General features: G+C 44.1%; 1 protein-coding gene across 1 annotated transcript in view; it reads right to left on the bottom strand.

The window, feature by feature from the left end:
- The window catches only part of LOC144482735 (uncharacterized), a 58,960-nt gene extending 45,715 nt beyond the window's left edge, over positions 1-13,245 (bottom strand). Inside the window, exon 1 of the mRNA XM_078201574.1 lies at positions 12,655-13,245. Within this exon, the coding sequence (XP_078057700.1) occupies positions 12,655-13,245 (591 nt within the window). The remainder of the gene's footprint in view (positions 1-12,654) is intronic.
- Positions 13,246-13,464: the final 219 nt, after the last annotated feature.

Below are 13,464 nucleotides of genomic sequence, written 5' to 3'. Positions count from 1 at the left end.
GGAAATTGCGGCTCCCTGAGCAAAGATATTTGAGTCATCGATAGCAGGTGAAGTGCCTGAAGATTGGAGGGTGGCAGATGTTGTGGCTTTGTTTAAGAAGGGCTGCAGGGAAAAGCCTGGGAACTACAGTCCGGTGAACCTAATGTCTGTCGTGGGTAAGTTGTGAGAAGATATTCTGAGAGACAGGATCTACAAGCATTTAGAGAGGCAAGGACTGATTAGGGACAGTCAGCATGGCTTTGTGAGTGGAAAATCATGTCTCACAAATTTGATTGAGTTTTTTTTTGAAGGGATAACCAAGAAGTTGGATGAGGGCACTGTAGTTAACGTTGCCTACATGGACTTTCGCAAGGCCTTTGATGAGGTACCGCATGGTAGGTTGTTGCACAAGGTTAAATCTCATGGGATCCAGGGTAAGGTAGCCAAATGGATACAAAATTGACTTCATGACAGAGGGTGGTTGTAGAGGGTTGTTCTTCAAACTGGAGGCCTGTGACCAGTGGTGTGCCTCAGGGATCGGTGCTGGGTTCACTGTTTTTTATTCGTTATATTAATGATTTGGATGAGAATTTAGGAGGCATGGTTAGTTAGTTTGCAGATGACACCAATGTTCGTGGCCTGTTTCCATACTGTAAATCCCTGTGACTCTATGGAATGATCATGATGTTTTTGTATACTTCTTTTACCGGATATTAGAAGAGGATTTGCAGAGAGAAATCTCAAACCAAACCTCATCAAATTCTGACAGCATGACTCAACCCATCAGGACCTGAACATCATTGATCTTTGCGGGTAAGCATTGAGTTCCAGGTCATTATCACTCACTGTGTAAAATCTCTTCTTCATTTCGCCACTATTGATCTTGCTCAAAATCTTAAATCTGTGTCTCAAGTATTGTCCATCCTCAGTTAGTTGTGGAGAAATAACAATTTGTATGTATTTTGTATTAAAAAGTCAGGAGCTTTTTTTGGTCAGCGAACACAGAGCTGATGTGTAAACACTTGGTGTGAATGGGCACACGGACAGCAGTGACTTGGATGACCTTAAGATGACGGGGAGGTTGAATGTGCGAGGCTGCTGGAAGTGCATTAGGAAAGTTAAGCCAAGAGGTAACAAAGGAATGGATGAGGGTCTCAAAGGCAGATGAGCTGAGACTTGGTCAGAGGTGGGTGATGTTACTGAGGTGGAAACATACAGTGGTGGTGATAATGTGGATATGTGATTGAAAGGTCAGTTTGGGATGAAATATTTCACCATTGTTCTGAATAATCTGGATCAGTCTCAGCCAGTTTGCAGGGGGGAGAATGGAGTCAGTGGCAAGGGAGTGGAGTTTGTAACAGGAACTAAAGGAGATAGATGTATTTCTGATGGGAAAAAAGGCTTAATGGGATATGGGGAACAGGAGGGGAGGTGGATTTGAGACTAGGGAGACATCAGCCATGATCTGATTGAATGGCGGAGCAGGCTTGAAGGGCTAAATTTGCTGACTTCTGCTCCGAACCCTACGTTCCAAAAACAAAGGCTTTCAATTCACAACATTTCAGTGAAGGAATTTTCAATTTTTCAGCACTGGATGTCAAGTCAGGACAATGTATGAAATGGAGGGGAACTTGGAGATGATGATGTTCACATACAGCTGCTATCCTTGCTAAATGGTGGTGGTTGAGGGTTTAGGAGGTTCTGTGTAAGTTCCAGCTGAGTTGTAAATATATAACATTCCTCTCCTTCACCCCTTGCCTCTTCCCCCTTCTGTCTCTCTCTCTCCTGCTATGGAGACTAGAGTCTTGCACAGATCCAGACCGGGCGGTAGGTTCCCTTCCCTGAAGGACATTGGTGAGTCAGTTGGTGTTTTATGACAATCCAGCTGTTTCATCGTCACTTGGTCCTCGTGCCGGCCCCACAAATTACCAGATTCATTCAGCTCAATTTCACAACCTGCCTTTGTGTTTTTGTGGGTTCTCTCTCACTCCTCTTTTTGTGTTTAAATCAATTTCATAGGTTTTTAGAAGAAAAGGATTTGAAGTCAGGAAACTAAAATCAAACATCGCCCAATTTATCCTGCCCTGAATGTGATCGAGTTTTGAACATAGGAGGAAAAAGCACTGTTCACAGTGGGGAGAAACCATACACGTTTCTGTGTGTGGACGAGGCTTCAGTCGATCATCTGGTCTGTCAATTAATGGGTTGTTAATCTTTGCAGTTCTCTTGCCCAGAGAGCAGTGGAGGCTGCATCATTAAATATAGGGTCAAGGGTTATGGGTGACAGGAAGAAAATGAAGTCAGAATCACAATCAGATCAGCCATGATCTTATGAAATAGAACAGCAGAGTTGGTGAGCCGAATGGCCTACTCCTGCTCCTATTTCATAGGATCCTATTGTCACTTGGTCGAGAACAAGAGTGTCAAAAGTGCCCATCAGCATGAATTAGCACCTTGAAGAGAATTGGGAGGGTGAATACAGCAGAGTGAGAATGGAGGGAGTGGGGAGTTGGGGGGGATGGAGCAAGAGGTAGTAACTTACAGGTTTGGGGAACGAGAGCGGACAGAATGTTTCACAGCAACTAGAATTGTTTGTTCTGAGTTTCTGAGCTGTACAGACAGTGATGACATTTGTAAACTCCTTTTACAGGATACTAAAAGGAGAGGATTTGCCATCAGAAATCTAAAACTAAACTTCACATCAAGACCTGACAGAGTCACTCGATTCATTTGGACGCAGAAAACCATCACCCATTTTGCCATCAGTGTGACTGCAAAAGCACTGAGACACAGACAGCCACACCATGGGGAAACCATGGAAATGTGCGGATTGTGGGAAGGGATTCACTTCCCCATCTCATCTGGAAATTCACAGGTGCAGTCACACCGGGGAGAGACAGTTCACTTGCTTCCAGTGTAGGAAGGGATTTGTTAATTCATCAAACTTGCTGACACACCAGCGAGTTCACTCTGGGGAGAGTCCCTTCACCTGCTCCATGTGTGGGAAAGGACGCAGAAATTCATCCACCCTCCTGGCACACCAGCGAGTTCACACCGGGGAGAGTCCATTCACCTGCTCTGACTGTGGGAAGGGATTTATTAATTCATCAAGCCTCCTGAGACACCAGCGAGTTCACACTGGGGAGCAGCTATTCACCTGTTCTGTGTGTGGGACAGGATTCACTTGATCATCCCACCTGCTGAAACACCAGCGAGTTCACACTGGGGCGAGGTCATTCATCTGGTCTGACTGTGGGAAAGGATTCACTCAGTCATTCAGCCTGCTGGGACACCAGCGGGTTCACAAATGATTTTAGGGGTTGGATTTTGCTGTTGTTGCTGCTGTTAATCACATCCAGGACTGAAGCATCTTCATTCTGACAGTTGGTGAAGTGGGAGGGTCAAAGGGTTTCTTGCTGTTGGACTGACCGGTCTCTCAATTTTTATTCCAGTGGCTGATTCCCTTTAAGTGAGGGCACGTTTCCACTGAAATTATCCACAAAAGCAGATGTAGTCCATTAATTTTATTCTGGATAGTAAATAGTATTTTTCCTATCACTACAAGTGCCTTGTCTTTCATCCATCCTCGTTCTGAGGGTTGGTCACACTCTGAACAATCTTTCTCCACTGATTTATCTGCTGCGTTCACTGTCTGTCCCATTGAGAGGCCAGTCCACATTCTGATATTATTCACCTGTGACTTCTTGGATCTTCCTTGCACACAACTTCCAGGTGTTTTGTCTCACATTGCCTCTTTTTCCAAACACTCCCTCTCTATTCACAACACATGACCAAAATAGGTGAGCTTCCTGGATGTCAGAGCCTCAAACAGGTTCCGGTGAACACCAGCTTTCTCCAGCACCCACTCATTCATCCACTTTGCCGTCCGTGACACACGGAATATCCGTCCGAGTCCTTTCATTTCAAACACTTTTATTGGCGGCTCATCACTCTTCCCAATGGTCCAGCTTTCAGACACACATTGTCACCGGCCACACAAGGGCTTTCAGAAGATGAATGTTCATTGTAACCGAGTTGCTGTGGGTGCTCCACACTGTTTTCACTGAGATCACAACACCATGATCCTTAATTCTGACCTGAATTTGATAGATTCTGCATTTACTACTGCTCTGGAACTAAAATAAATATATTTGTCTCTGTTCCACTGAGTCTACAGCACAGGGCCAGGCCAGTCGGCTGAATTGGTCTATGTCAGTATTTATGCTCCACATGAGCCTCCACCCACCCCTCTTCATCTCCCCCCATCAGCATATCCTTCTATTCCTTTCTCCCTCATGTATGTGTCTAACTTCGAGTGCAGATGGGACACGGAATCCCTTTTCACATTCCCCACATTTCCATGGTTTTGCCATGTCTCTCCAGGTTGGACAATCAGTCAAAGCCTCGTCCACACACACAACACGTGGACAGTTTTTCCTCGCTGTGAACGGTGTGATGTTTTTTTCAGGCTGTGTAATTGGTCAAAGGTCTTTCCAGTCAGTTCACTGGGACACACTCACCTGGATGTCTGTGTCTCTGTGTTTTTCTGTCACACTGATGTTTGAAAACTTCAGAAGGTGACAGAACAGACAAGATTTCTGGGTTCAAATCAAACGATTTTCAGGTTCTGATGAATCAAACGCTTCTGTCAAATCTTGACCTGTTTTGTTTGAGATTTTTGTCTGAAAACCCTTCCCTTTAAATATCCTGGAAAAGGAGTTTGCAAAAGTTATCACCGCAAGTACAGGATAGAAATTCAGAATAAACAATTCTAATTTCTGTTGAAAATTCTTTCCTATTTCCAAAAACCACGACATCCCCATCGGATACACTTTCCCCCCCATCCTCACTCTGCTCCCATCCTCACTCTGCTCTTCCAAATATTCACCTTCCTAATTCTCCTGGTGGTGCTAATTCATGCTGACTGAAGAAAAGGTCTCCTGTTCGGGCAAAGAGACCCAAAATTTTCATTGATGCTGCTGGACACTCTCTCTCATATATATATATATATATATATAAAGTAAATCTCAACATTTTGTGGTGTAAAAATGCATATAGACTGTATTACAGTATTACATAATTAGAAATGAAGAAAGTTTATGAACAAGAACATTATCTAAGCAGTGAGGGCTATGACTTGGAACTCACTGCCTACACAGAAAGTATATGTGGAGATGATCAGTGATTTCAAAATGAAATTGGATGGACAATTGAAAGAAATAAACTTGCAGCGGAACAGTGAAGTAGAGGGAGAAGTGGATTGCTCGAGTCAACGTGGATTCGAGTTGTCGAATGGAATCTTTCTATGCCATAATGACACTTTAAAGTAATAAATTACGCAGCCATGAGCTGCAAGACTATATCTAAGTGTGATAAATAAAGACTATATAACTATAGTCTTTAACTGTGTGCTATATAACAACCAGAGTGACGAATATTTCAGGGACACAGACATGACCATGCATGCACTCTGTTGCCCAAGATGGTGGCCGCTAACCTAGAATCATAGAATCCGACAGTGCAGAAGGAGGCCATTCAGCCCATTGAGTCTGCAGGCCCTATCCCCATATAACCCCATGCATTTACCCGAGCTAGTCCCCCTGACACTAAGGGGCAATTTCTCATGGCCAATCTACCTAATCCACACATCTTTGGACTGTGGGAGGAAACCGGAGCACCCGGAGTAAACCCACACAGACAGTGACCCAAGCCGGGAATTGAACCCGGGTCCCTTGTGCTGTGAGGCAGCAGTGCTGACCACTGTGCCACCTGGGCCAGTGCCCAGGAGTGAATCCCCGGAGCTGCAATCTCGACTCTCATTCTGGGCTTGCGGCCTCCGCGGGTGTTTGTGAAGCCTCTGCTCCGCCCCCCCCCCCCCCCCCAGCCCCCCAGCCCGTCTCCATTCCTCCCTCCGCCCGACCGACTCTCACCCGCTGGAAAAAGTAGCTCCCGCACTCGCAGAACTCTGAGCAAAGTGACACTGCGCATGCTCCGGATACAGCAAGGCGCCTGCGCACTGGACTCCTGTGGAGTGAATAGAGCACTTGTAGGGCCGCAGGGAATGGTGGGTAATAGCACGGGCATTGAATTGACGTACCAGGGATAAAATCAGTGTTACCAAATGAAGACAAATTAACAAATACACGAAGATTCTTTATTATTTAATTTCTTCCACTCTCTAACCTACCCTTGATGATCTTCTTTGTTCCATCCCATCCATTATATTAACAGTTCAATGGGAGATGAAGTAATGCTATTGGAAAGACCAATGTCATTATCTTAAGTCACCACTACAAATTCCGTTCCCTAACTACCAAGTCCATCCCTATGGGGTAATATTGAGATACATTTCCGTGTGTTCGTCAAGCCAGGAGTCTTTATTCCCAAGCGAGAAAGAGATAAGTGGACATATTAATGAGAGGCAACATGGTTTTGTGAAGGGGAGGTCGTGTCTCACTAACTTGATCGAGTTTTTGGAGGAAGTGACGAAGATGATTGATGAGGGTAGGGCAGTGGATGTTGTCTACATGCACTTCAGTAAGGCCTTTGACAAGGTCCCTCATGGCAGACTGGTGCAGAAGGTGAAGTCGCATTGGATCAGAGGTGAGCTGGCAAGGTGGATACAGAACTGGCTCGGTCATAGAAGACAGATGGTAGCAGTGGAAGGGTGCGTTTCTGAATGGAGGGCTGTGACAAGTGGCATTCCTCAGGAATCAGTGCTGGGACCTTTGCTGTTTGTAATATATTTAAATATAAATGATTTGGAAGGAAATGTAACTGAATTGATTAGTAAGTTTGCAGACGACACAAAGGTTGGTGGATTTGCGGATAGCGGTGAGGACCATCAGAGGATACAGCAGGATATAGATTGGTTGGAGACTTGGGTGAAGAGATGGCAAATGGAGTTTAATCTGGACAAATGTGAGATAATGCATTTTGGAAGATCTAATACAGATAGAAATATACAGTAAATGGCTGAACTCTTTAGAGTATTGATAGACAGAGGGATCTGGGTGTACAGGTACACAGGTCACTGAAAGTGGCAACGCAGGTGGAGAAGGTAGTCAAGAAGGCATACGGCATGCTTGCCTTCATCGGCCGGGGCATTGAGTTTAAAAATTGGCAAGTCATGTTGCAGCTTTATATAATCTTAGTTAGGCCGCATTTGGAATATAGTGTTCAATTCTGGTCGCCACACTACCAGAAGGATGTGAAGGCTTTGGAGAGGGTACATAAAAGATTTACCAGGATGTTGCTGGCATGGAGAGCATTAGCTATGAGGAGAGATTGGAGAAACTTGGTTTGTTCTCACTGGAGCGATGGAGGTTAAAGGGCGACCTGATAGAAGTCTACAAGATTATGAGGGGCTTGGACAGAGTGGATCGTCAGAAGCTTTTTCCCAGGGTGAAAGAGTCAATTACTAAGGGGCAAAGGTTTAAGGTGCGAGGGGCAAACTTTAAAGGAGATGTACGAGGCAAGTTTTCTTTTTACACAGAGGGTGGTGGGTGCCTGGAACTCGCTGCTGGAGGAGGTAGTGGCAGCAGATACGATTGTGACTTTTAAGGGGTGTCTTGACAAATACATGAATAGGATGGGAATAGAGGGATACGGTCCCCAGAAGGGTAGGGAGCTTTAGTTCAGATGGGCAGCATGGTCGGTGCAGGCTTGGAGGGCCAAAGGGCCTGTTCCTGTGCTGTAATTTTCTTTGTTCTTTCTTTGTAGATACACACAGAACGATTCCTATAATATGTAATACATTTCTGAAGTTTTCATTAGGTTATTAGACTGTGATTTCTTACAAATCTCCCATCTTGAGAAAGGATTAGCTTCACTGTCTACTCAAAAACTGATTTCTGAATAACCCAGCGATTCTAAGTTACAAGCTTGTTTTCCTAATTTCTTGATTACATTCCATAGACAAGAAAACTAAAGGTACTAGAATGATCAGAATCAGCAACACAAACCTTTGAGTTGTCACCAGAAATAAAAGTAAATACTTTGCCGTGTTATAATTGAGGTCAGAAACTCCAAAGTATTTATGAAGTCAGCTTGGACCACAGGTTTTGCAGTTTGAATTTGGCTGGGGTAAACATACCTGCAGTGAAACATTGTATGATTCAAATGACTCACTGGGGAGATTTTATCAAACAAAGTTTATTTAAGAATACAGTTAACACATAGAAAGAAAATTAGCAATCGCTTTTGCTAATTACAAACAAGAAAACAACCATGATATTGTAGAAACCTTAACAACTAAATGCACTGTTCCAATACGACAAACCTCCCTACAAACATACACCTGTCACAGGTTTAGCACAGAAAATAAGAATGCTCATGTGATTCTGGAAATTAGTCCTTTGGTTGGAGAATTGAAATTCTGACTTCACCATTCCGGAAACTCCCAGCACCTTGAGGTAGAGATAAAGCCACAGCTGGCATTACCTAGCAAATCACCAACATCAGAATCTTTCACTCCAGGATGGCAAGAAAAACTGCTTCCAATAGAGCAGAATTTCTAATATCAAGGAGAGAGAACAGAAATACTGCCTTTCAGTCTGGAGTCCAAACGCCTTCTAACTAACCAGCAACCAAAACTGAAAGTAAGAACTCTTGGGAGAGAGAAACAAAACTGTCCAACCTGACCTGTCAATCATTCTTCCCACAACACTTCAAACTCACAAAGTGCCTTAAACCCAGATTAAAGATAAACCCATTCAAACCATTTAAGCAGCAATAAAAGGACACACAAACATTCAGCCAACGCCACAATGAAAAACAAAGGCCTGCTCCCAAACTGCAGAAAACATGATTTAAAAATACAGTTCTTAAATGCACAGTAACATCACACCAGTAAATGTGACAATCATCGACTTTGATTCATCCTCCCCCTCTGCAGATTATCTCACACAATTCTAAATTATAAGACCATAAGACCATAAGACATAGGAGCGGAAGTAAGGCCATTCGGCCCATCGAGTCCACTCCACCATTCAATCATGGTTGATTTCAACTCCATTTACCCGCTCTCTCCCCATAGCCCTTAATTCCTCGAGAAATCAAGAATTTATCAATTTCTGTTTATTGACGAGTTGTAAATACATCTGGTTCAAATATTCAAGCACAAACTTCAAAGGTTCTCCAGCTCTCTGCTCACCTGCATCCACCTTGTGGATATTTTCAAAAGCCAGATTTAGATCACTCTTCAGCTTAAGTTTACTCCCTCTGATAGATACCAGTGTGTTTCATTCGATCCTGATTGTTTTAAAGTCAGTTTCTCTGCAAAATATGCCAATATCTTGACAAATTAAAATATCTTCCCATTCTACTGACAATGTTAAGCACTCAATGTTGTTCTGTTGTCGAATAGCTGAACACGTCTGTTCCTCAGTGCAGGGGCACACTCACACTGGTATCCCAAAGGATGCTCCATGTACCATCTGAGACACCCATTCCTAGATTTTCAAGTAATCGCAAGGAAGTGTCTATATGAAAATGTTTGCTTATCTCTCTCTCTGTATGGTTCCAATGTCTTCAGGCAGAGGCCAGGTTATCTGATTCAGTTTGTTTTAAAGTTCACAAGCAAGGATACAAACATCTCCAAGAGAAAACTATTACTTGACTCATCTCCACTTTCCTGACTTCTACAAGAACGTACGTGGATATCCTGTTTGTCTATTCCATTGAACTAGACTCAGAGTGAATTACTTCAATTCCCATTTGCTGGTGTGAATTTTTTCGATGTTTGATTCCAAATGGGGCTTCCCTTTCTCCCGCTTTCAGGAGAATGCGGAAACCTTTCTGTCCAATTGAACACTCACACAATAGTGTATTTTGAGATCAGAGGCAGAAGTACAGGTAGTTGTATCAGTTTGGGGTAATGCTCATATCTCCCATTCTCAGGAGCTTTGATTTAAATGATAACAAATGGGATGAAGTCAAATCTTCAAAAAGCAGAATCTTTGGTTTAAGTTGTCACCGTGCTGCCTGATTGTAAAAGGGTGAAGCAAATATTCCAATTATGTCAACTTTATTTCCAGATCAAAGGTGAACCAAACACCATTTTGATCTTTGTGTTTCCAATTATTTTGGCATTTTTTCTCAGTTTTTCCAAAATGTTTTTTTCTTCATTCTTCAAGTGTCTTTCCAAATAAATATATTATAACGCAAGGAAAATTAAACCACAAAAGTGCGTTTTCACAGGTAAATGTCAACCTTCTAAGGTGGGGTTGTGGATAGCCTGGAGGGATGTCAGAAGTTACAGAGGGACATAGATAGGATGCAAGACTGGGCGGACAAGTGGCAGATGGACTTCAACCCAGATAAATGCATCGTGGTCCATTTTGGTAGGTCAAATGGGATGAAGGAGTACAATATAAAGGGAAAGACTCTTAGTACTGTAGAGGATCAGAAGGACCTTGGGGTCCGGGTCAATAGGACTCTGAAATCGGCCCGCAGGTGGAGGAGGTGGTTAAGAAGGCGTATGGTGTGCTGGCCTTTATCAATCGAGGGGCTGAGTTTAGGAGTCCGGGGATAATGATGCAGCTATATAAGACCCTCGTCAGACCCCACTTGGAGTACTGTGCTCAGTTCTGGTCGCCTCACTATAGGAAGGATGTGGAAAAGATTGAAAGGGTGCAGAGGAGATTTACAAGGATGTTGCCTGGATTGAGTGGCATGCCTTATGAGGATAGGCTGAGGGAGCTCAGTCTTTTCTCCTTGGAGAGACGAAGGATGAGAGGAGACCTAATAGAGGTGTATAAGATGTTGAGAGGCATAGATCGGGTGGACTCTCAGAGGCTTTTTCCCAGGGTGGAAATGTCTGCTACGAGAGGACTCAGGTTTAAGGTGCTGGGGGGTAGGTACAGGGGAGATGTTAGGGGTAAGGTTTTCACACAGAGGGTGGTGGGCGAGTGGAATCGGCTGCCGTCAGTGGTGGTGGAGGCGAACTCAATAGGGTCTGTTAAGAGACTCCTGGATGAGTACATCGGACTTAATAGGATGGAGGGTTATAGGTAGGTCTAGAAGGTAGGGATGTGTTCGGCACAACTTGTGGGCCGAAGGGCCTGTTTGTGCTGTAGTTTTTCTATGTCAGAAAGAGTTAAAGAGGGTGGAGCTTCCCTCAGCCTGTGAGCTCCGAAGTACAACTTCAAAGCTTAAGTTAAGAATCAAACATTTTGGTGCCTTTTCCAATTGTACAAGTAAATTGTAATTCACACCGAAAGGTTCACTTTCACTCAGTAATTACAACATTTCACTTTTCTCAGCACAGGAGCTGGCAACATTTTAGATTCAATACTAATTGTTCACTCCTCTTGTAGCTGGTGTGTGGAGAAGATCATGTTCACTGGAGCTCTGTCAGGACAGAAACCGCACTGTGCTTCTGGATACACTCAGTCTGCAAATAGCTGGAGTCGTTTAAACATGACCCTAGTGAAGGCCTTCCCAGTGATGCGAAGGAGTGAGATGTTCCTGTAGTTGTTGCAATCTCCTCTGTCACTGCATGTTTTGTATATTGTGAAGATTTTTGTGTCACGTATCTCCTGTGGAACAGGCCCTACCTCCCAACAGAGAAGCAGGAGGTTATGAAGATGTGGCAGCGATGGGACTTTCCGTGTCTGAACAGTTCAGCTGGAACTCATCCTTGCTGGGAGCCTTTCTGCTTGTTCCACAATCAATGGCCTTTTCCAGCTCAAGTGATGAGGATTCCTCGTCCAACTCAACCGTGACAGGAAGCTGCAGTAGAATCAAACAGAGACTGGGAGGTATCCATCTCACGGGAGTACAGCTCACAGTCGTGTTCAACCCAGTGGGACATCGGTTTACTTCTGTCGGTGAGAACTTCACCATCTGCCGATTTCAGGGGAACAATTTGGTGATTGTAGGAGAAAGCATCATATTCATCCCATCATACATCGCACAGAGATGTTCATTATCACAGGCAGTTTGGAATTATTGGTGTAGGATTGTCTGGTGTTTATTAACAGAGTATCTCACTGTTTTCAGAATTTCTGATGCAATGTTCCAGCTGTTGGGTTTATGATGAGCATCAGGTAGGCTTTGCTTTTTGCTTCAATGACCGGTGTCATCTCTGCTGAGTGGGTCTCAAACCAGTCTGTTGTAGGAGCCACCTTTACCAAATGTTGCTGCTGCTGTGTCAGAAATGGGTGAACTCAGAGACCTCCAAGTTTCATCAACTTCAATATTGATTGTTAAGGATTTTATGTGAGATTTAACTGTGCCTGTATAATATTTCACTATTTTGTTTATGTTCCTTCATATTTAATTTCATAATGGACGTGTCACTGTGAAGACGTCAGTCAGAATTGTCAGCAAGGATTAATCAGGACTTTCTAATTGGAGATGTTAATCAGTGGAATCTCTCACACACTGATTTGCATCAAAGATTAATTTAGGATTGAAGTAAAGTTCATCATTTTATGTTGAACAGGTTCTTGTTAAGGATTCTTGAATTTAGGGGAAAGATCACAGAAGGTGTTTTTAAAAAGGGACATTGCAGCTCCGAAAATCAGTGACATCTCCAGAATATTAAACTCCAGCTACTTATAGGGATGTTAATATCAGCAAAATCGAACCAATATTGTCAGACTATCAATCCAAGCTGTGATTAAAAGCAGAATCCAATCCTTGCAGTCTATTGTGAATTTGCTGGTGTCTCAGCAGGCTGGAGGACCTTGTGAATGCCTTTCCACACAAGGAGCAGGTGAAAGGCCTCTCCCCAGAGTGAGTGCGTCGGTGAGTCAGGAGGTTGGATGACTGCTTGAAACTCTTTCCACAGGTACTGCAGCTGAATGGATTCTCCTGAGTGTGAGTGCGGTGGTGGGACTGGAGGGTGAATAACCGAGTGAATCCCTTCCCACACACCGAGCAGGTGAATGGTCTCTCCCCGGTGTGAAGTCGCTGGTGTCTCACCAGATCAAATGACTGGGAGAATTTCTTCCCACACACGGAGCAGGTGAACGGTCTCTCCCCGGTGTGAGTGCGTTGGTGAGCAGTCAGGGTGGATGACTGCCCGAAACTCTTTCCACAAGAAGTGCAGCTGAACGGTTTCTCCTCAGTGTGAATTCGCTGATGTGTCCAAAGGCCGGATGACCGAGTGAATTTCTCACCGCACACAGAGCAGGTGAACGGCTTCACCCCAGTGTGAATCCGCTGGTGTGTAGCGAGACTGGATGTGCTGTTGAACCTCTTCTCACAGTGAGTGCAGCTGAAGGGCCTCTCCTCAGTGTGAATTCTCTGGTGTAACATCAGGTATGTTGTCTTGGTAAATCCCTTTCCACACACAGAACAGACGAATGGCTTCTCCCCAGTGTGACTGCGTTGATGGATTTCCAGTCGGAATAAAGACTTGAATCCTTTACCACAGTCCCCACATTTCCAAGGTTTCTCCATGGTGCCAGTGTCCTTGTGTCTCTCCAGGTTAGATGATCAGTTGAAACCTCGTCCTTGCAGATAACACGTGTACAG

This window comes from Mustelus asterias, unplaced genomic scaffold, assembly GCF_964213995.1.
Source record: "Mustelus asterias unplaced genomic scaffold, sMusAst1.hap1.1 HAP1_SCAFFOLD_42, whole genome shotgun sequence".
Classification (NCBI taxonomy): domain Eukaryota; kingdom Metazoa; phylum Chordata; class Chondrichthyes; order Carcharhiniformes; family Triakidae; genus Mustelus; species Mustelus asterias.
The sequence above is the reverse complement of the archived record's forward strand: the minus strand, read 5'-3'. Positions and strand labels throughout refer to the sequence as shown.